At 39.5% G+C, this 22894-nt stretch overlaps 1 protein-coding gene across 1 annotated transcript in view; it reads right to left on the bottom strand.

Moving 5' to 3' along the window:
- Nucleotides 1–22894, bottom strand: part of PITPNC1 (phosphatidylinositol transfer protein cytoplasmic 1) — a gene marked incomplete at its 5' end in the record, with an annotated part of 205859 nt that overhangs the window by 176321 nt on the left and 6644 nt on the right. Inside the window, 1 exon segment of the mRNA XM_084647485.1 lies at nucleotides 21000–21097. Within this exon segment, the coding sequence (XP_084503611.1) occupies nucleotides 21000–21097 (98 nt within the window).

Below are 22894 nucleotides of genomic sequence, written 5' to 3'. Positions count from 1 at the left end.
GTTAAAACTGTACGTTTTAAGCACTTAAGAATGATGGAATCTATATTAAGGCCAAAGACCAGTATAATCAGTATGCAGTCTAAGCCTTGGAGGACAGCAGTTATAGTAATGTATGTATAATGAAGTTTGTGTGCTATTTTTAAAAAGTGCATTAAAGATAATGACTGTTTTGCCTACATGCATGAAGTGATGTTTGCTGAGCAGATATAGGCACCAACTAGCACAGAGATGAAATTTCCTCCCCTGATAGCACTGCATATGCTGACCTTCCATCACAGCTGAGGGATGCTACCCAGTTTTACATTGTGCAGGATGAAACGAAGGGAGACTTTCCCCTCTTTCATCGCACTCTCCATACAGAACTAGTTTTATTCACCTACCTGAAATGGTCCCCCTGAAAATATCTTCATCCTCAGACAAACACAAAGGAACTGTCAGGACCTTTTTCTAAGGGAGAATGAAAGTAAAACTCTGCAGTCCAAATTCTCCCTTCAGACACCCCACTGCAAGTGCACAGACTTCAGTGGGGTTGCATGAATGTGATAAAGAGCAGGATTTGGTTCTGAAATTTTAGTGTCCACTACATTCTTCTACAGATAGAGATGATCACCAATCTCATTACCAATTTACTCCCAATTTAACCATCGCAATCCCGTATTATGTGGCAACACCTGTATTTATTCTTTGTCTCAAAAATTAGAATTATTATGGAGAAGCAATGCTTAATTACAGTAGCAATATATGGCACCCTAGGAGCTGACTTGGAAATAGTAAAAGAAATAGTTTACTGCATAAGCTCTTGGTTCCAGGCTAGCCAGCTGTTCACAGCTTAGTGATAATGCAAATTGCACTAGCTTGCCACATTGACAAATCTAAATTAGGTTTAAATGATTAATTTTTAAAGCCACTCTGGATCCCCCTAACTGCCTGAAAAAGAGCCCTTATTAAATATGTTAGAATGACCTTAAAGTCAAACAAAAATCTTAGCACTTTCAGGACAACAGCTCCATCAAGTAAGCTCCTCTAGTTTATTCATCAGTCTGCCACAGAACCTTCTGAACAACTTAATTAGACAGACAAGCCGAGTCACTGCTTTTCAGCAAGAGCCCATTTGTGGAAGAATCAATACATCTTTCCCCATTTATCATAAATGCTGAACATTAAACAAACACAATTAGAACTTTCTCACTTCATCATTATTGAACATCCTTGCATTCTACCAGTATAAAAATTATAGAAAAGGGATAGTTTGCTATTTCATGCCTAGGAGAAAAGTGTTTCTAACTGCATATCAGTATGAAGCTGTGAGAATTGGTAAAGTCACCACAGAAGCTTTCCATCAGTCTACAGTGACATATAGTGCATTCATTGTCTATGGAGAGCACAATGGACCAAATTTTCAGCTAAAGGTGCTACCGTTGCATGTTCACTTTTGCATTCAACATGACGCATATGTGTGTGCAAATAGCAAGCTGCACATCCAAATCAGGCATCTGGACAACCAACAGTTCAATACCCAAATGCAAAGCGGGTGAACATCTGCTTTAGCTTTGAAACTCTTGTATGAAAGATGCCATAGAAGTGCAACCAGAAAATAAGGGCACATAAAATAAGAAGCTATAGCTGAAATTGTGACCCAGTAGCTCCAGAACCATTTATGGGAATAATTTTACTGGCCTTCTACCACATAGGCTGGAAAAATTCTATCCTTGTTTACACCTGTGAAATCCTAGTGACTTCATTGGAGTTGCTTAGCTGTAATCCCACAGAGAGAACCGTGCAAACAGTCACCTGTTCTAAAGACCAGTACTATCTCAGTCCTCATGAGAGTACATCCATACTAATCACAAGACATTATTACATGGCCATCTATTATAAAGGCCAGAAAAATAACTACCTCCAAGTTATTGATATTATCAGGTCGCACTGTATGCATTTAAGACTAGTTCTGAGGCAAGAACGGAAAGTGAAATATATGGGAGATTGCTATGGGCATGGAAATAAGATCTGGGAAAATCAATACATGGAACAGAAAAAGTAATAACATCGTCCTGGTAACCACATTTTTTCCTTATGATAAATCCAACTTACCTGGACCAAATGATTCAGCACATTTTTATGACACAGGTTACATAACCAAACCATTTTAAAGCACTGGCAGAACTATTCACTTTGGAACACAGTCTTATCTTCTACTGCATAGCTCTTTATATTTCCAGTTAAAAGGTACTGAAAACCTCTTTACTATTGTCAAACAGAATACATGAATTTCATCAGTCACTTCGCAATGAACTGAATATCATTTCAACATATCTTGCTCTGAGGAATCTCCCATGACCTATTCAGAACCTTCAGAAAAACCTATTTTTGCCCCAATTTACACCAGTGTACAGGACAGATACTACCCTATTTCTATATATACCACAACTGTCCTCTCCAATCCCACACCTCCAGGGGAGCCAATGTTCTTCTAGTGGAGAAAAACTAGACATGCTGTACTCAGATTCACCAATGCAGCTCTTAAGCTAACAATATTTTACAGGTCTATGGCACCTTTTTACCAAAGGATTCCCCAGTGTTTAAAAACAGAGCACTAGTGAAACAAAGGCACCACTGCAGGGAGAGGTGTGCACAACATGATACATAACATATAAGACCCACAACTGTACACTAGTCAGCTAGAATCCTGTAGTTCCTACTCCAGCTGGCTTGCAGACTTGTTTACCTTTTTCTGAATTACTCTTATTCTTGTCTTATCTGGAGGGGCTAAAATATTGAATTTTCTTTCCTTTCCTATCATTAAATATGCATGAATATTTCAAAACTAGTGCTCAGCTCCTTACTTAGCCTTACTTGGCAGTTTGTTAGCAGCCCCATGGAACAGTGTGAGCTTTGCTGTAACAGTAAAGTTGATCAAATATCACATGTATAATGACCAGCAGGATGGGAAACCTTAGAAAGATAAAGGATCCCACCTCACTGGCCAGCCCAGCCTCTGACACTGTTACCTCTGCAGAAGGGCTGTGGAACTGGGTACTATGTATACCATTTACAGCAACCCAAGAAAAGGAGGGCAGTAGCTGCAGCCTTGTGAGAAGATTTAAAACCCCCCTAGCAACTTGCTTGGCCCTCAGTCTTGCCTACATCATAAAGTTACAATGCTTTAACACAAGGTGTTAGTACAAATGATACATAATGCATAATATTTCATAATTACATAATATTTCATGAAATACATAATATTTCAAATGGAGTTAGTTAAACCAATGCTGTGCTAATTTCGTTGTAGCTTAAATCCAATCAGGAATAAGCTGGTCCCAAAATAAAAGGGCCCATACAGCCTTTTGTACCAGTTTAACAAAACCAGTTTAAAAAACAAATTTCAGTTGAACTTCTGTGTACAGATAATGCCTGAATATAAGTGTCCATGTCAAGATAGCAATATATTTGCTTTTCGGGGAAGGCGGGGGCAGAATGGGGAGGAGGAGCAATGAGAAATAATCTGGAGGTAAATTTAGGAGCAAAGCTACAAATGCACACAAACCTATCCTTGTGGCAAAGATCTATCAATATTCTACATCCTAGAGCTGCATGAAAGAAAAAAAAACAAAAAACAAAAGACTGACTTAGCCTCTGATTAAGGCAAAACTCCAGCAAAAGGAATATACTGACGCCTGAGAGATGCACATAAGCTAAAAACATCTGAAACAGGAAAATAATATATAGAACTTGTGCAAGAGTCACTGTGTCATTTTTACTGTATGCACAACCCTGTCAATTAATTATGTTTTGTTTCATTTTATTTAAATGTATTTTACAAATGCCTTTCAAGCCAGCCTGCAACCAGACTTCTCACCTGTGGAGCTGGCTTTTCTGAGTGCCCCTACACAGCTAGTTTAGACTCTGGAATATGTTTCTTCACTGCTGGCAAGGAGAGGAAGAGAACACTGATAGTTTGAATGATTTAATATCTCACATAGTAGCTAATCTGTGCCTGAAAAATCTGTAATTAAATTTGCAGTCTTGTGGTCTGAACATCACTGGTAATGAAACAAAGAGAAAAATAGGAAAAGGGGTTTGATTCAAAAATAAACAAACAAATCACATCACCCTAAGCGTGATGTTTGGGGTCGGACAACAGAAATTCATTCTCTTTCATCATTCTCTGCACTAGTGCAAAAGCTTTGGACTTCCAAAACAGCTACACCAATCACCAGAGACAGAAGACACGTGAAACAAACTCCCGTTCCTCCTTTGCAGACATAGAAGTTGCTTGCCATGGCTGAACCGCTGTGGCAATGCTATGCTAGAAGAGGCAGGATGTCATGAACACATTCAGGGATTCCATAAACCCTGTATACTATATTATCCTTACTCTCATTATCATGCTCAGCACTCTTTGGGGACAAGATGGAGCTGGAAGATCTGTCACTACACAGATTATCCAGTCCTTCCTACACAGCCAGGATACCAGGGACACTATATGTGAGTGCGTGTGAGTGAGAGTGTGGGATTCCCCCCCTTTGCCCTTGCAGAGCTCCCATTGTCTAAATGACGAGCAGGAAGCCAGATATGGACCTGTTTTCAAACTACAGCCTGCAAGGTTCTCCTGCCACACACAGCATACTTGAGGATGTCACTAACACCACATAGATGGCCAGGCTCTGCAGTCATTGTGCAGGCAAAACTTCTATTGAGAAATAAGAAACCTTTACTCCTAGATTTTTGAAGCACCATGCAGGATTTTAACATATGATTCCTATAGCCACATGGTTAAACCCCACTCTGTTTTTCATGGTACTAGCCAACTACTCCTAAATCAAATTAAAGTAATTTCTCAAATATCAGAACTCACAGCACAAGAGGGGCTGAGTAGAGGCACACATCAACAATTAAATGTTTGTACATTTCTTGAAGTAATGAATTTAAGAAACTGGTTTCCAAACCAGTGATGTGAGCAGTACAATGTTTTAAAACCACAAATATTATAATTATATGCTGTACCAAATACTTTCCCTACTAGTTTTGATCAAGCCAACTCTATGTAGCTCAAAACAAACATATGAGAAATATCTCCAGGGCACCCTTACTTTCTGCAAATTTCACTGCTGTGCCAAATGAAATGGAATTGAGGGCTGGCTCCAGAAATCTGCAAAAATGTTACATCGCCACCCACTAAACATAGCAGCCATCACTAGAATAGACTTGTGTTCTCATTTTAGTAAAGAAGTGTTTTATAGATATCACAGCAAAGGTCAGCTACTTCTTCCTTCTCGCCTACACCCTTCCTTTCATTTGTTTGTGGAAACACTGTTAACGGCTGACTCCACAGCTATTGTGTACACAACAAACTCTCACTGACTTTAATGGGAGCTAAGGGCAACTGCAGCCTGTAGGAATACACCCTGGATGCCTGATCCTTGAAGTCAGCAGGAGCCCAGGGCAGGACATGACCAAGTTGGGCCTTAGAGGAAGAACTTCAGAAGAACAGAAGGAGAAGGTGTTTGGGTTAGGGGAAGAGAATGATAGGGAGGGAGGAGGAAACATTAAAAAAAGGAAGAAAAGATAGGAGGGAAAGGTTGTTATGAGGGATTAAACAAATGAGATCTGTCAGGATGCAGAAGATAAGGATCTACAAAAAATATTTTGTCCTCTGTAGTGAAATGTGTGTGTCTGTGCGCATACACGCACATATATTAGGGTGGGGGAGACAAGAGTAAGACCAGCAGAGGCTAAGGTTTGAACAGAAACCCTCTCCAGGTAGGTCTTTGCTACTTGTGTGACAGATATCACAATTTCCTTCAATATCCTTGACAAAACTTTAATGAATTAAGCTTAATTATCACAGGCCTGTATTATTGTGGGATTGTATGTAACAATTCTAGGGGAAGACATGACTAATGGAAACCTTGGGAAGTATTATGAGCGTCAAAAGACTATTTTAAACAATGTTCCAGACAAGCATGAACTTTTAAAGTTAAGTGCGTTTTCCAGGAAATCTCTAGGGGACGGTGTATGCAAATACAGCCCCACCAGTTATGCAAGAACTCAGCCTTTCAAAACTTCACCATGAGGAAGGGACCTTTGGCTGATGATTACCTGTTATGTTAGGATAAGATGAAAAGGCCCAAACTGTATAAAGGAGGGACTCACAAATTCATGAGTGTTCTTGTTCTGAGAAAAAAGTGTTATGAACTTTTAACCACAGAAGAACCCGTGTGGGGTTTGAAGGACTGACTCCTACCAGAGCCCTTGCAGGAGTTGGGGTGATCTTTGGTAAACGTATTAGATGAGTATAGGTTCTTTTTTTGTTTTCATATGTTTCTCTGTAATGCTTTCAACTTAAGAATAAACTTGCTTGCTTAGGAAAGCTGGGCAGTACCTTATAACTGTAAGCAATTATGCTGTTTATAGCCTCTGAGGGGAAAGCAAAGCAGGCCTCCTTAGGTAGTCTGATTTGCTGGGGAACTCACAGTGAAGGCAGGGAACTGGGCAGTCTGGACCAGCCCTGCCCAAAAGAGTTAACAACTAAGGAGCCAGGAGCCTAAAAGTAGGTGACCTTGCTGGGCCACAGAAGGAAAATACAGGTGCAGTTGCCCTGAACTGTGAAATCTTGGGTTCCAGTTTAACCAAAACTGACACAGAACTGGTAAAAAATTCTGGATGCACATTTCTTTCACACCATTTTACAAGCAGTAAACTCAGAAATCAAAATAAAATAAAAAATACAAACCATACAGACACACCTATGTTTCACCAGTTTCCCAAGCTCCTGGTAAACACAACTCTCATATCTCTCCCTTTTGGCACAATCCTTTTAAACTAAACAGGCTCAGCTACAATTAACTAACTCCCAGTTTTGAATGCCTCTCTGAGTTATTTCTGAGCCGTACAATGAATTAACCTCTGCAGCCCTGTTGTCCAGTTTGGTGGGTTAGAGATACCATGGGGGTAGGATGAAACCAGGCTTTGGGGTCCTATTCCACCTGCCACTTCCCCTTTCCTATGCCTCTTCTCCAGCAGTGAACTTACTTTACATCTAAATTTCAAACAGTGTTAGACAAATGCCAGTGTGGATTTGACTTGGTTGAAAGGGTTATTTCTTGGAATCTTCCCTACTGGTGCAATGAATTGAAATTTGCACTTCCTTGCATTTCTAGGGCAGCTGCCGCCAAGTGGAGGAAAACAGGCAGCAATCTTACCATTGCCATCCCCTGGACTAAATCAGCACAAATCACTGATGTTCTTTATTCCACCAGTGAATGAACTAAATCCAACTCCAACAACTTCGCAATAATTCTGAGCTCAAGCCCTTTCTGTCCGTCTGTAACTGAAAGATAAAACAGCAATACACGGATACATTAATATTGCTTAGTGAAAAGGCAGGGTCAGAGGTATCAGACTGTAATTCACTTGTATCGAACTTGTCTTATGCTTCAGAAAAACGTAACCACCTGTTAAGCTGTTATTTTGGGGAGAGTGTATCTATTTTCAGTGATAGACTTTGCACTGATATCCATCTCCAAGTATGACATATAACACCATGGTAACATAAACAGTGTAGCTGCTTGAGAAAGTTAAATTATAAATAGCAATGTATAGCCCATGAGGTCTTGGAAATAAACTAACTTGAAAAATTAATACAGCGGGTCTTATCTTGCTCCAATTAAAGTCAATGACAAAAAAGTTCCATTGACTTTAATAAGTATAAATATCAAGTACAATATTAAAGATAAATGATGAGGTGTCTTTGAGAAAGAGTCAGGTTACATATATCCACACCACACAATTCACTGTGCCTAACTACAAGAGAGATTATTTTAAGTATACCTGGTTCTTATAGTGATTTGTATTCACAAATTATCAACAAAAAAATCTGATTAGGTGTTTGTTACCCAGAATGATACCAGGTAACATTCTTAACACTACAATTATCGTTGTTTTAAAATTTCTGGCAAACATGTTGTTTTGTTTCACAGGTGCTGTGTCATGGTAATAGTGTTTCAAATAAGGTGGCATATTCAAACTCAGATTAATATTATGCTTCCAAATAATTGTGATATAAAAATGTAAACAAAATAGGTGTAACCACACACAGTGCTGAGTCCTGTATGTACTGGTCTTCACTAAATGAATGTCAATCAGGCAACTGAGTACAATGTTGGCTAAAAAAATGGTTTAAACTGGACTGGCATTATCAGATAATTATTTTGTTATGCATTGTGAAAAATAATTATTCAAAGTCAACAACACAAGGTCATCAGTTGTGCAATATCATTAAACCTATGCTGAAACAAAACCAAGAACTAATATGATGGAAATGAAACAAAAGACATTCAGCTTTACTACATTATTGCTTCTAAGTACAGAAAACAATCTATACTTTCATAGGGCCTAAATGTTCCCAAATTCCAGTACTGAGGAGAAATCAATCTTAAAACAAACAGAGGAAAACATCTAGAGACTTTTGATTGTTCTGCAGATAAGATGTGCGAACCCCTTGCTAGATTAAGGCCCCAATCCTGCATACATTTATGCACTTGAATGGTCCCATTTACCTCAAATGGGCCACTTGTGCTAAAAGTTAGGTAAAATGCTATAGGATTCCCACAAAAGGCTCAACTACTGCAACAACAAAATAGGAAATTGTTAGGGTTTCAGATCAGAGAGAAAGAAAAATCTTAGCAAGAATAAGGAAAAGAAAGAAAAAACCCCAACATTTGAAGGAAACAGAATTTTAATTTTCCTGATTGAGGACTTTGAGGCTGCTGTAATGCAAATAAAATAAATAAAGTTCAGCCACAATCCCACAGGAGAAATCTGCAGGAAATAAGAAAGATTTTCTAAGAAAATCATTGAAACCACAGTCCTATAATTTTGTACCCTGCAAAATTCAGAATATGCTCTAACGGTAAAGACTATATTTTTGTACATTTCTGGGGATTCAGAATTGGTCAGTCACCTGTTAACTGAAACCAGGGAGAAAAATTAAACAAGAAGGCAACTCAAAGGAATAAAATCTAGTGTTAGATTAAGACTTCTGTCTATAAAATCTTATTCTAGTAGAAATTAGGTGTACTTTGCCTCTAAAAATGTGATCCAAAGCCCACTAAGGTACATGGTGATTCTTTTAAGTGATTTGAATCAGGCCTCAATCGGATTTGTATCAGGCCTTAAACGTTTGCTGTATTTCTTCAAAGTTTTGGTGATATGTCTGACTGAATTTTGTTTTTCTACCACCCCCAAACAAACTGTGACTGAGCATTTAAGATATTTGGGGGTAAGTAAAATGACAGTATTTGACACAGTATTTGTGAAATCTGTTATTTATAAAAATGCGGTAAGAGTTTGTAACTTTCTGGAGGACACTTTAGCTCCAAGTTAAATTTGTGTCTTTTGGTGCTTAGCTGCATCTATACTGAAATACTGAAGAGCATTTAAGAAATAAAAATCAGGTTTAACATACTTCATATCAGATGATGGTCCTAATCACAATAATAATTAGCATCTGCATCCTACCTTTCACCTTAACTGCCCATTGCAAATTTTGATAAGTAAATGTTACCTATTTCACAGGGACATTGTAAGTATTATTCTTCCCATTCTATAGTTGGGAAAAGTGAGGCACAGAGAAATTGAGAGGTTTTCCCAAGGCCAGATTGAGAGGTAGCATCAGAGCTAGGATCAGAAGCAAAGAGCTGCTAGCTCATAGTTCTGAGCCTAGACCACATTATTCTCTCACGTGATATGTCTGGGCTTCAGCAATCATACAGAATATGATACCTTTGAAAATAACCTCCCGGTACAACAGCTGCTAACTAGTTAATCCCTAATTTAAATCTAGTTACATGCCAGTTCACACACTGTATAGTTTATTTGATCCTGACAGTAACAATAGTTCCACTGTCATCCTGGAAAACACTGGGTCAGATATTCCGTGGTATAAATCAGCATAGCTCCACTGGGTTCAGTGAAGCTACATTGATTTAAACCGGTTGAGGATGTGGCCCAGTGTCACCAATTCGATAATACATTATACAGCAAACAATACAATGGTCAGCCTTTACCATCTGCTGGGCTAGCTCTAAGTAGGCATTGTTAGTTTCAGCTAAAGACAATTGTTCATCATGGTTTGCATTTGTGGTCAAATGAAAGGGGCTGTATTCTGTTCTCAGTAAGTGAAGCTACTCAGGATTTTTACACTGATGTAAATTAGATGAAAATATGTCTCAACAGTGTGTACATCACTGGGAAACAGTTTCACAGTTTTAGGGCAATAACTAATATGGACTTCTTAAGTCTACATTGAAGGGGCCATTGGATCACAGAAAAGCTGCAATGGAGGACACATTCTGCTCTATAGGACTTTTTATGTCGATATAAGAAGGATGCTCAATGTCAAGATCAAGGTGGCAAATGTTACAAACTGTATTGTTGGTCAGTGTGAATGCTGCTGAGTTGTGTGTAAACCAGGAAAGTAGAAGCCCTAAGGGCTAGAGAAATTGCAAACAATAGCTTACTACTTTTTTTTTTGTTTTTTTCCTTATAGTTAAAAAACGAGTTTTTCTTTTCCACGCACAAGGATGTAAAGCCAAGGTTCATGCTCATCCAAAATCATGGAATGTGACTAAAGAGCCAGTATGTATATGCAGAACGATTCTCATGCCAACAGTATATTAGTGTCTAGCATGACAGCTAAATCTTTGTTTCAGGTGTTCAGATATTCAGGATGGAATAGCTAACTACAATGTCTGCATGTATTCCAGCAACCACAACTGACTCAGCTATAAAAAGACAGCTTGGGGAACATGTTTGTCAGTCCACCAGTCACACAGAGGATGCTGGATGAATCAGTCAATGACAAAACCATTGATTATAGGGCTATCTGATCATCTAGGCAGAATATTTTGTCAAGGAGAAGACAATTCCTAACAGATGTTATCTGTATTAAAACCTGCCAGACCAACTTGGATACATTCCCTCACACAGGCTGAGGTGCTAATTTTCAAACATAACTATCTCAGCCCTTTGGAGGCCAGCATCCTAGTCACTATATATCAGACCAGGCACTGGGTGTAGTTAGACTAGGAGGGATTTAGGAAGCATGATTGTATTTGAAAGGACAGAAGAGATCACTTACAGCTCTACAGAACCTGATGAGCTAATGAGATATTTAGTTTACCAGCTGGAGAACCCAGGGAAGAAAACAAGGCTGACCCAGGGAACAGGAAAGGGCTTCACAGCTCTGCTGCTATATTGTGATGTACCTGGTGCATAAACAATAATAAAGACACTTGGTGAAGGTACTTTGGTGGACTCTCTGTGTCGGTTACTTCACCCAGAGTGCTTACCAGGGAGGGTCTCCAGGAGCAAACCTATTCATATGGCTATTGCAGAAATCTTTTCCCTCCAAAAACTTAAAGATCTTACTCCACTTTAAGGACTATAATTGCCTAATATTTTATTTTTAAATTAAGAAGATTATCATCTAGAGTCTGACAAAATGCATCCAAAAAATGGGGCATTTCCAGCATTACAGCTCAAAAACAGATAAGGAAATTAGACTGTAGCAAGGGAGAATGTACTTATAAAGCCAAAATTTTCAAACTTCAGAGCTTAAAGTTAGGCATCTACAGCCATCCATAGTTAGAACCTAAATGAGAGTGGCCTGATTTTCAGAGGTGTTGGTCATTGGCCGTTCCCATTAACTTAGATAGGAACTGAGTGTGCTCAGCACCTCTGACAATCTGGCTAAGGGGATAAAACCCTTAAGTTAAGGCACTCAAAGTTAGAGGCTACTTTTGAAAATATAGGCCTTACCCTCTCTGTGCCTTAGTTTCCCCATCTGTAATATAAGTCTAATAAATACTAACTTATCTCACAGAGCTCTTGACAAAACCAAAATTTCTCGAGTGCTCTAGAGCTCTTTGGATAAAAGATACTATAAGTGCAAAGTATTAATTGGCAGCTCTTCCTGTGAAGGGACTGCAGGATCGGGCTCTAAATTATGTCAGATGAAACCTTCCAATCAAAAGTGTAAGTGTTAACCTTTTTGCTTTTTAAAGCTAAAGGACTTCAACACTGAAAGAAATACACACTGTTCTCCATTGACCCCAAGTGTATTTTTATTGTAATTTACATGTGTGTGTTTATAGGGAGAGCTGCTCAGCTAACATCTAATCTTTTCCATTGACAAGTTCTTATTAACTCAATACATTTTTCAATTAATCATCACAGAATCTTCCAATAACACTTTTGTTTTCTTTTACAGTATTGGGTTGAAGTATGAAATGGGTCTGAAGTGAAGAGAAGAATTATTTTTGATCTTTGATCTATTTGCAGAAGAGTTCAACTCAGATCTGACATCTGTTCCACTTTTCTCCAGTTCACAGGTGGCTTGAGTGAGGCTATAGAAAGCTCAAGTGTAAAGCAGGCCAGTCATTCTCTTCCCCCTTTAAAACACATCCCTCCTGGCTTCCAACCATTTCTTCTAAACTACTAGACTATAAATAAAAATAAAACAAAAACATCTATAGTTATTACTAGAAGTCAATTTATTTCGGGCTCTTTGCAGGACCTATATAGTAATAGCTTCACATGCTTTAGCTATTATATGGTTACAACTGTTCTCCCTAGCTTGTCATCTTCAAGGTCAATCTGAGGTCATGTTCTAATGAAGGCTTTTTGATGTAAGCAGATAAGACTGACCATGAGATATCAGATCAGATCTGCTTGTCCACGTGAGTCTTTTACAATGCTTTCTTTTGGAGAGTAAAAAAGATGTATAAAGTGGAGGCCCGGAGAGTGTGTAGATCAGTAATTAGCCATTAATTCATTTCTGCCAAGCACGTCAGTGCTTCAACAGATTAATCTGCAGAAAGAAGATAAAAGATTGTGAGCCAGGTTCTGTTGAGCAATGATGATGAACAAATCTCTTTCCATTTCAATTTGAAAACTGCTGCAAGATCCTTTGAGGAAATCACAATAAGATAATGGAAACATGATAGTCTCTGCATAGCTAAGGCTTCAGTCAGGCTTCATTATATTTGATTTCTACCCCTTATAACTTGGTATGAAAACTGCCAGTCTCACCGTGTAGGATAAGAATGTGGTCAGACTGCTTTTGAGTTACAAGTCATTAAAAATGAACCTAATCTGACATGTATCTAATGTTTATGTGCCCTACTCTTGCTTACAAACAACTTGTTGCTATCCATTCAAATGTCCCATTTAATTACATCTCTTTGAAAACATATGCATGGGTTATATTTGAAAAAAAGACTAAACAACTATTGATTATTTTATTCATTAGTAATGATTACAGTATTGCCCCCTGGTGGGTGATTGTAGTTTAGAGAAAAAGACAGTGTCCTTCTATACAGTACCTCACTACCATAACAGAGATTTTCCCTTAGAAAGATCATGTAATAGAAGCCACTGGAGCAAAAGTTCCCAATCCAGCAAATAATTATGCAGATACATAAGTACTGTCAGCTACTTCTCTGTGCATACAAACACATCCCCAAATAGTTTCAGACAGCCTTAAATCTCTCCATCTGACATGCTAAAAAAACCTGCTCTTTGTGCATAGAGCAATCAGCAGGCTAGGAAATCTCTTCCGCAGGCCCGCTCACAGCAATTCCAGGCCACAGGGCAGAACAGTCAAAGGGCCCCCAAGCACACACAAGCCACGGACACGGTCCACCTGATATTTGGGCTGTGCTGCGCCTGCACTGGGTGGTGCCCAACGAGCTGCCGGCTGCACTGCTGGGCACGCTCTTCCAGCACGGCCAGAGCTTCCACATGCCCGCCTGGTAGGGTTGCCAACTGTTTAATCGCGCAAACCCAAAGACCCTTGCCCTGCCCCACTCCCACTCCTTCTCAAAGGCCCCACCTCCTGCTCACTCCATCCCCCCTCCCTCCATCGCTCACTCTCCCCCACCCTCACTCACTTTCACCAGGCTGGGGCAGGAGGTTGGGGTATGGGAGGGGGTATGGGGTGCAGGCTCCAGTAGGGAGTTTGGGTGCAGGAGGGGTTGTGAGGTGTGGGCTCTGGGAGGGAGTTTGGGTACGGGAGGTGGTTTGGGTGCAGGGGGGGGTGTGGGCTCTGGGAGGGAGTTTGGTGCGGGATGTGTGTTCTAAATTGGGGCAGGGGGTTAGGATGCAGGAGGGGGTCAGGGGGTCAGCGTTTACCTTGGGTAGCTCCCAAAAGCAACCGGAAAGCTGCTCTGGCAGCGGCTCCTAGGCGGGGAGCCCACAGGGTCTCTGCACACCGCTGCCCACAGGCACCGCCCCCACAGCTCCCTTTGGCCGCAGTTCCCAACCAATAGGAACTGTGGAGTTGGCACTCAGAGTGGGGGCAGTGCATGGAGACCCCCTCCCCAGGGGCCACAGGGATGTGCCGGCCACTTCCAGGAGCGTTGCGGAGCAAGGGTCGGGCAGGAAGCCTGCCTTAGCCCCACTGCACTGCACTGCACTGCACTTTTAAATTGCCCGGGCCCCTGGGCAATTGCCCCTTTGGCCCCCCAAATCGGTGGGCCTGCTGTTCAGGGTTAGATGTCCATAAGCTCCTTAGAATGCAAATATAGGTTGTCACCAAACAAAACTGGTTGTTCAAATATTTTTATGTAAACAGTCCATATTGGGGGGAAAACCTCTAATACTTGATGTCTGGAAACATGACAGACACTTTTCATGATTACTCCCATTTGGAAGCTCTAAAATCCTGACTCACTGAAACTTACAAATAATTCAGTCTGTATTTGAGAGTATCTTTACAGTTTTTGCTTGTTTGATATGTGACTATGAGGCTGCTCCTAAATATTTTACAAGGGCCAAATTCAGCTCTTATTTATTCCAGTGTAAATTGGGAATAAGTCCACTGACTTCAGTGGAGATACTCTTGATTGGTACCAGAATAAATAAAAGAAGAATTTGTGCTATTTTATTCACTGGGAGTTTCTTCAGAATAAGAAGTTTAAGATCTGGTCCCATATACCAACTCCAGAACTAAGAGAAATGGTGATAGTCAGCCCATTCTCTGGAAAATACTGAGGATGACTCACTTTGTTTTGCATTTGGCTTCAAAAAGTTGGTGAGATATGACTTCATATTTTTCTAATATAATTTTAAACAATTAATAACTCAGTCTTCCAAACTGGAAGGAAATGGTTGCTGGCTCTCATTTCCCTACAGAGCAATCTCTCCCCAGACATCGCTCAGAGAATTATTACAGAGATCCAAGGCTTTACCTGTTGCCCTTGCTCGTCACAATATGCACATTCACACCTACCCACCCACCATACTGTACAGTTTGCTCAACATTTTCAGATAATTTAACTGGAAGGTATTAAAGTCACAAGATATTTTCTACACAGAAAAAAGACAGGAATTATGATCTGGTATGGAGCACAAACCTTTCTGAATCTTTTTAATATCTTCAGGCAGAACACTTCAGCTGTTTAGCAACAGTTTTCTGAGTGACTTTGGTACTTTAAAAAATTATGTAGGATCTTGTAGTGTTTTCTCATATGATGTAATATAAACATTCCTATTTGTTAAAATGAACAAATTAAAATGTAATGGGAAAGAAAACTGAGAGCTGGAATGATTTGTTAATTGCAGCCTGGTTTGAAGATTGGAAATATGTTCAAAACAATTACTTCATGAGACTTTAGATTCCTTATGTACTATTGAAAAGAAACTACTTTTGTAATTTGCACAGTTTAAGACTGTCAACAGAGGGACTGGTTTTGAATTCCTCATGCAAGTACAACAAGATGAGGAACCAGGATGACAGAATTAGCATGTGGTGGGCAATTGCATTATGAGGGCTAGTCAGACATCATTTATATTTTGGTTAAATTTGGAAAGTCTTGCCTGTAGTTGTGTTTATCCTGGGAAAGCAGTCAACAGGACATTTCCCAGACTATTACTTAGGTAATTAGACAGTTTCCAATGTAATATTTGAAAACAATTCTAGACTCATGGCAACTGACACGCAGTTCTCTCTGTGGCTATGTCTTCAATTAAACACCTGTTATTGGCCCTTGTCAGCTGACTCAGGCTTGGGCTGTGGGGCTGTAAAACTGCAGTTTAGACATTTGGGCTCAGGCAGGAGCCCAAATTCTGGGACATCACAAGGGGGAGGGTCCCAGAGCCCAGGCTTCAGCCCAAGCCCAAACATCTAAACTGCAATTTTACAGCCCCAGTCTGTGTCAGCTGACAAAGGTCAGCCACAGGTGTTTAATTGCAGTGTGGACATACCCTGTAATGACTTGACTGTGACATTTAGCGACAGCCTTAAAGGTGGAGGAGGATGGCATGGAGCCACAATATCCTAGCAAGAGCTCAGTGAAAGACTGAGCTTTGTGGTATACAGAGCAAATATGCAAAGATGTACTTCTCTTCCCTGGACTTTACCTTGTATCCTTGCACAAAAGCCAGGGATAATCTGGACCTTAGGGCAAAATATATACTTAATAATATTTCAGTTAATGGCAATATTAACCAATATTAAATTGTATCCTTGGGCATGTTTTAATTGCTAAGAAATACTAAGGAACTAATGCTACAGATGTACAGAAAAAACTCCCACTGACATTACCTGCTTTGAACCAGGGCATTAATCTTCAATGGCATCAATACGCAATTGACTGTCCTAAGTAGACAAGCTAGAGTAGTTATGGAGAAGCTACTATGTATGGCAGAACCCCTCCAGAATACGTGTCTTCATAAGGACCTAGATATGGGACAGGATTCTTGCTTGGTGGCTCAGACTCCAAAATAAAATTTCAGGGCTCTCTCTTACATTCTATACTTTGGTGGAACTGCTGGTCGCTTCAATGGAAGATTTGCCTTTTAAAGGACAACAGCAGTTGGCCCCAGCACATCTGATACAAAAGGTCTAAACCTGAAATTAGCACTGCCCTGTTATTTTGAGATGTATCAATTTTTGAGTCTAAATGACATTTTCTCTTGAAATAATATCCAGGACCTAATGATCAAAGGAGCATTGAAATAGCTGCTGCATTTGTCTGTGCAGATTTACTTCTGGACAAATCAGGCAGACATTTAACTACTTGATTTAAACACAGAATTCCATTTTTACACACAAATTATATTTATTTACAAAATTATGCACACAAATATATAAAGGAAGAGGTTTGCTGTGTATCTGGATGTGCGGTATGCCTTATACCCACCTCCTATGCTTGAGTTTGATCTACTCAGTGTAGCTTTGCCGTATGACAAATAAAGGCAACTGAGTACCGAGACTGGAGTCGAACTGAGTGGAAAAGGTCTCAGGGGAACCCCAACACAACACTGAAGAGTAAGGAAGGATTCTTCTTTTTCATTCATGTTATGTGAGAGTTTTATGCATGAATAATTCGTAGATCAGTACTAAAAAAAATCAACTCAAAACGAAACAACAGCCATGGAAAAGTCTCTTTGGAGACAGAGCATTTCATGATTTCATGTATAAAGTGCATAGGCTCATAGCCAGAACTTTCAAATGGGGGAAGGAACAGTGCAATAGGATTCTTAATAAGGAAAGGGGCACAAAACAAAACAAAGCCCTAACAAAACAAGACACTCCACTGCACACACTTCTCTTCCTAGGGAGAGGATATGAGAATGAATACATGAAAGATGTCAGTCACATTGCATAATACGCTACAGGATAGTGCTCAGATATTTCGGTAATGAGAGAGGTATAAGAACCTATACAGAATAGGAAAGAAATCCAAGCTCTTGTGTAAGAAAGAAATGCTGCATTTTTCAACTAGTTACTAACATCCTAATCCTGCAAGGTTTTGCACACCCTCAATTCCCACTGAATCCCACAGGATTTGAGGTCAATAAACAGCTTGCAGGAGGCAGTTAGACCTCTCTGTATCTAGCTCCAAAATGTTTCTTAGTTTTCAGAAGATGAGCGCCGCTATCCACAATGCATCAGTTTGGAAGTAGACATGCTGTCAGTAATGTATATGGACAATGGTAATATTACATTAGTGCGTACAACTAAACTCTCATTTCAACTTATTTCAACCGTATGAGGAAAGATTTAAAAAGACTGGGACTGTTCAGCTTGGAAAAGAGATGATAGGGAGTGGGGGGAGATTTGATAGAAGTCATGATGATATGGAGAAAGTGAGTAAGGAAATGTTATTTACCTCTTCACATAACACAAGAACTAGGGGTCACCCAATGAAATTAATAGGCAGTAGATTTAAAACAAACATAAGGAAGTACTTCTTCACACAACAAATGTTGTGAAGGCCAAAACTATAATTGGGTTCAAAAAAGAATTAGATAAATTCATGGTGGATAGATCCATCAATGGCTATTAGACAAGATCCTCAGGGATGTAACCCCATGCTCTGAGTGTCCGTAAACCTCTGACTGCTAAAAGCTGGGACTGGACGACAGGGGATGGATCACTCAATAAATTGCCCTGTTCTGTTCATTCCCTCTGAATCATCTGTCAGTGGCCACTGATGGAAGACAGGATATTGGGCTAGACCATTGGACTGACGCAATATGGCCATTCTTATGTTCTTATAAAGTAAGGTATTTAAACTGTTCAGAGATGGTTGGAAATGGTAAACAGTGAATTAAAGTAAGATAAAGTAAGCTGTGGTTCTCAGTTGGAATAATGGATGATTTAACACCAGAGAACAATCTGCAGCAAGAGTGGGCATCCTAAATAATTCTGTGCATATCATACAGGACAAAAGATTTTCAACCTAATCTTGCTCACCTGAGTCTCCCTGTACAGAATGTGATGCATCCTTATATTTATTATATTATTTATTTGTATTACCATAGTGCCAAGGAGCCTTACTTATGGACCAGGACCCCTTTGTGCTACGTGCTGTATCAGGGGTTTTGATTTTCTCTCCACCCTAGAATGCTATGTAAATTAATTTTTAAAAGGAAAAGGAACTTGTTTCCTTTCTGAACACATAACTAACTGCTATTAATTCACTGTGATCGTTTGAGGGCAGCTTGAGTTCAAAGAAGTTTGGCTTTGACAAACTGCTTCTTCCAATAAAATAACAGACTGAACAAGTTAAGAGCTACAGTTCAACATGACAGCTTATTCTATCAATTTCTTCTTTGAAACAATTGTTGCAGCTAACACACATATGTGAGAACAGGAGAATTATTACCTTGGAACATATACATATGGCTTTCTGATGATCCTGGTCCCACAGAAGTCAGTTTGGCCACTAATTTCTACGGGCGCAGGACTGGACCCCTATCACAAAACCAAATCTGAAATTCAGCAGTTTAAAAATATTACTTTAATTTTCCAATTAAGTAGATCCATAGGAGTATCCCCAAGTGTGCTTACTGACATGACAACAGGGACTCCACACTATACACTGGGGGGAAAAATTATCCATAATGGGTAGCAAAATATTAATCTGAAAGTAGTCATTTAAACAAATAACATAATGGATACTTTGATCTGTAAAGTAAATGGATTTTGTGACCATCTTTTATATTTTAACCTGGAATACTTACAATACCTTTTGGGGACCCTTTGTATGTAATAATATTTAATAGTCAACTACTGCATTCAGATACCGAAGAGGTATTATCTTTTCGGGCTAAATCCTACATTCCTAGACGACCCCAAGTTCCCACTGACTGGAGTGGGAGTTTGTAGAGTGCAAGAAATGCAGGACTAGCTACAATTGTGCTATTGTCGGTACATTTTACTACATAAATACCAAAAGCACAAACATTACACATCACTGAAGTCTAGCAGATTTCCAGATATGTAAAGACAATGCAGTGCTATATTTAAACTATGTGATACAAATTAACTGCAATAAAATCACTATAATATTAGTATTCCCACTGCCTTTATATACATTTCTGCACCAAATAGAGAGTGGGATGGGGGAAGAAAAGCCGGCAGTAAAAGAAATGTATTTAAAGCGCCCTCCGGTGGCCCAGAAAGGTCTTAGAAACCAAATGATCTGCCACATTGACAAAAGCAAAAGTAGAAAAAAAAGAAACTTTTCTGAGTGTGGGTGTTTGCAAAAGAAATATGTGATGCACGTTCAGTTTTTGATTGACCTGAAGAGGCACCGTCAAATGTCTAGGGCTGTTAGACAAGGGATTGATGTTTGTCATACTTTCAAAACAGTAACTCCTCTCTTCTTTTAGTGTCCACCACAGCAACATAAAGAACTGATAAAGCAGCATCTAATCCTTTTATTTGTGTGTGGCACTGTGCAACAAGAAAGCTCCATCACCATCATACTCACATATGTATGAATTAGCAGGCCTTTAGATGTCTAGGTATTTATTACACTTACAAACACACACTCACTCACTATACATCTATGTATATATGTCTAAGTAATCTATTACATATACATATTTTGATATGTATAGATGGCCATAAATGTGCATGATACTTTGCAGGCACATAAAAATATAATGTCCATAACCCAGAGAATTTAGTCTGATTGATAGAAAGCAACATGACTTTAAAATACTTTTTTCCAATACTAAAAGCGTACTGATTAATCGTTTTATCAGAGATCTACACACTACAATCATTAAGTTTAAGGCCATTTTTATTAACAATGATGTAAGGGAGATCTTTAAGTCTAAAGAAGGAAGGTTTTCATGTATTTAGAAGTTGGGTTTATTGGACAAATGCTTTATCAGATTCTAGATCTCAACACACATCAACCCTTTCAAAAAATTTGATTTCTAAATTATTACAACTAATACTTCGATGACAGTGAATTCATTACACTTACTTTCACTTACATAAGATTTCCTTATTTTGCAATGGAAATATGCTTCTCTACACCAATCACAACAGGAAAGAGTTCATTGTACAAAGAAAAATGACAGTACAATAAACACAAAATAACTAATTTTTTCTAACCTCCCTTTGAGCCATCATTCAGGGGGGAAAAGGACAAATAACCTAATGCACTATAAGCATTATTAGTGAATGCACCTACCTCTTCAACTGTCAAAGGCATACAGATCCGGTACTCCTTCAAGAGCATATTTCTGCTGCAAACCAGCAAAGCTGGAGAAGAGTGGTTATTTCTGCACTCTGATCACGGCAAAAACAAAACCACAGAAAAATGAATCAAACCCTTGGTTGAGTGTGTACTTGACAATGTGCTCAAAAGACCCCAACACTACCATCTAGGAGGGATGACCCAGCAAGAAGAAAAACCAATACAACTGCTCCTTTCTTCCAGTTCTTCCTCCTTCAAACTGAGATCATGTGAATTTCCCACACATACATACACACAAAGAAGTCTCAAACATCAAATGAGATCTTTAAAGTCAAAGACATCCGTTGGAAATGTATTAAAATGACAGTTCCTTTTCAGCTATATCAAGACATGCCTGGAGCAATCAAAAACAAACCAACCCCAAAACAACCAGCCTCAAATATTAATGTCACCAGCAGCAGTATATTGGAGCAGTGGCAGCAGCAAGGATGAGATGCTTACTTCCAGGACAAAGGCTTTACAACGTTTCCTTTCCAGGCTGATAAACACGGCTCCCTCTTCCTCTCCGTATTACAGCTGCTATTATGCACGCACTAGTTCTGCACTGTGGGGGAGAGACTGGATCTGCTGCCTGATATTTCCCCACACACACACCTTTGATCCTTCCTGGGGCTTGGGTTTCCCCCACCACAGCTCTGTGTGTGTGAGAGGTAGCTAGCAGAACTGAGGAGTCTCTGCAGCAGCAGCCTCAGCTTGGGTCTGAGTGTATATCTGACATCAGCAGCCACAGCAGGAAGGATGGCCCCATCCGGCCAATGGGGAAATGGCACAGCAAAGAATGTGGAGGATTTAAACAAAACAGCATGTCTCTCCTAAAGTGCCAGCAGCCAGCAAGCAAAGTGAAGGAAGCTTGCAAGTGGACAGCAGAGAGAAATGAAATCCAAAGGCACAATTGGTATTATTTTATTGCACAATCATTTTGGGTCATATAAGAATGCGTAACTAGGAGTAGTGGGATGAAACTGAAATTTGGGAAATTGGGAGGAACTTCCCATCAGCAAAAGTTATTTAGGCTGTGGAGCTATCTCCCAAGGGGAGTGAAGGAAATCCCTTTGCTTGTCATATTTAAAAATAAGACTATACAAAACACGGAAAAACGTCCTGTAAGTAGAGTCCTGCACTGGCAGGGAAAGAGTCATGATTATCTAAAAGATCTGTTCAATCTCTAACTCCTATGCTTTACATTGTATTGTTACGGAAATATGGAATTATTCCATTTTTCCTTTTCTTAGCACTTTTTAACCCTTCAAAACACTTTTCAGACATAAGATCCTGACGTCACTGAGACTGCCCAGCCTTGCCTTTGCTGAGTGATGGTTTGCAAGACCTATTATTATCAAAGAAACTACAAGATGGCCTTCAGGAATTGGTGCAATGAGCACAAAGGAGATATAATAAACACAGGATGTAATAACCTCACCCACTTCCCTTTTGGTTACTCCTTCATTGTATGTGTGCAGGCTCTGCAACTTGGCTAAAACTGTTTTTCACGTCAGCCATCGAACTTAAAACAGTGGCACTGCAATGTCAGTGAAAACACGTGCCTCACTGCTACTTTAGCCATAATAGCAGATCCCATTTTAATAGGCAAATTTTTCCATTGCTTGGGAAGCAGCAATCAGCTGGTTAAGCCTTTAATTTGCCTGTTTGTTTAAAATGTTTTTCAGTGACATTTAAGGTGTAAAGCTAACGTTAATATAGTAATTAATATGTTAATATTAACAGTAATGTTAGTGTGCACAGGAATCTCTTGAATTCTAATGCTGGCTGTGAAGCTGAATTATTATGTGGCCTTAAATTCTGTACCTCCGTTTCCCCACCCATAAAAT

Source organism: Lepidochelys olivacea (assembly GCF_965140295.1).
Source record: "Lepidochelys olivacea isolate rLepOli2 genome assembly, chromosome: 14".
NCBI classification, from domain to species: Eukaryota; Metazoa; Chordata; order Testudines; family Cheloniidae; genus Lepidochelys; species Lepidochelys olivacea.
This window is presented reverse-complemented; position numbering and strand designations above follow the sequence as displayed.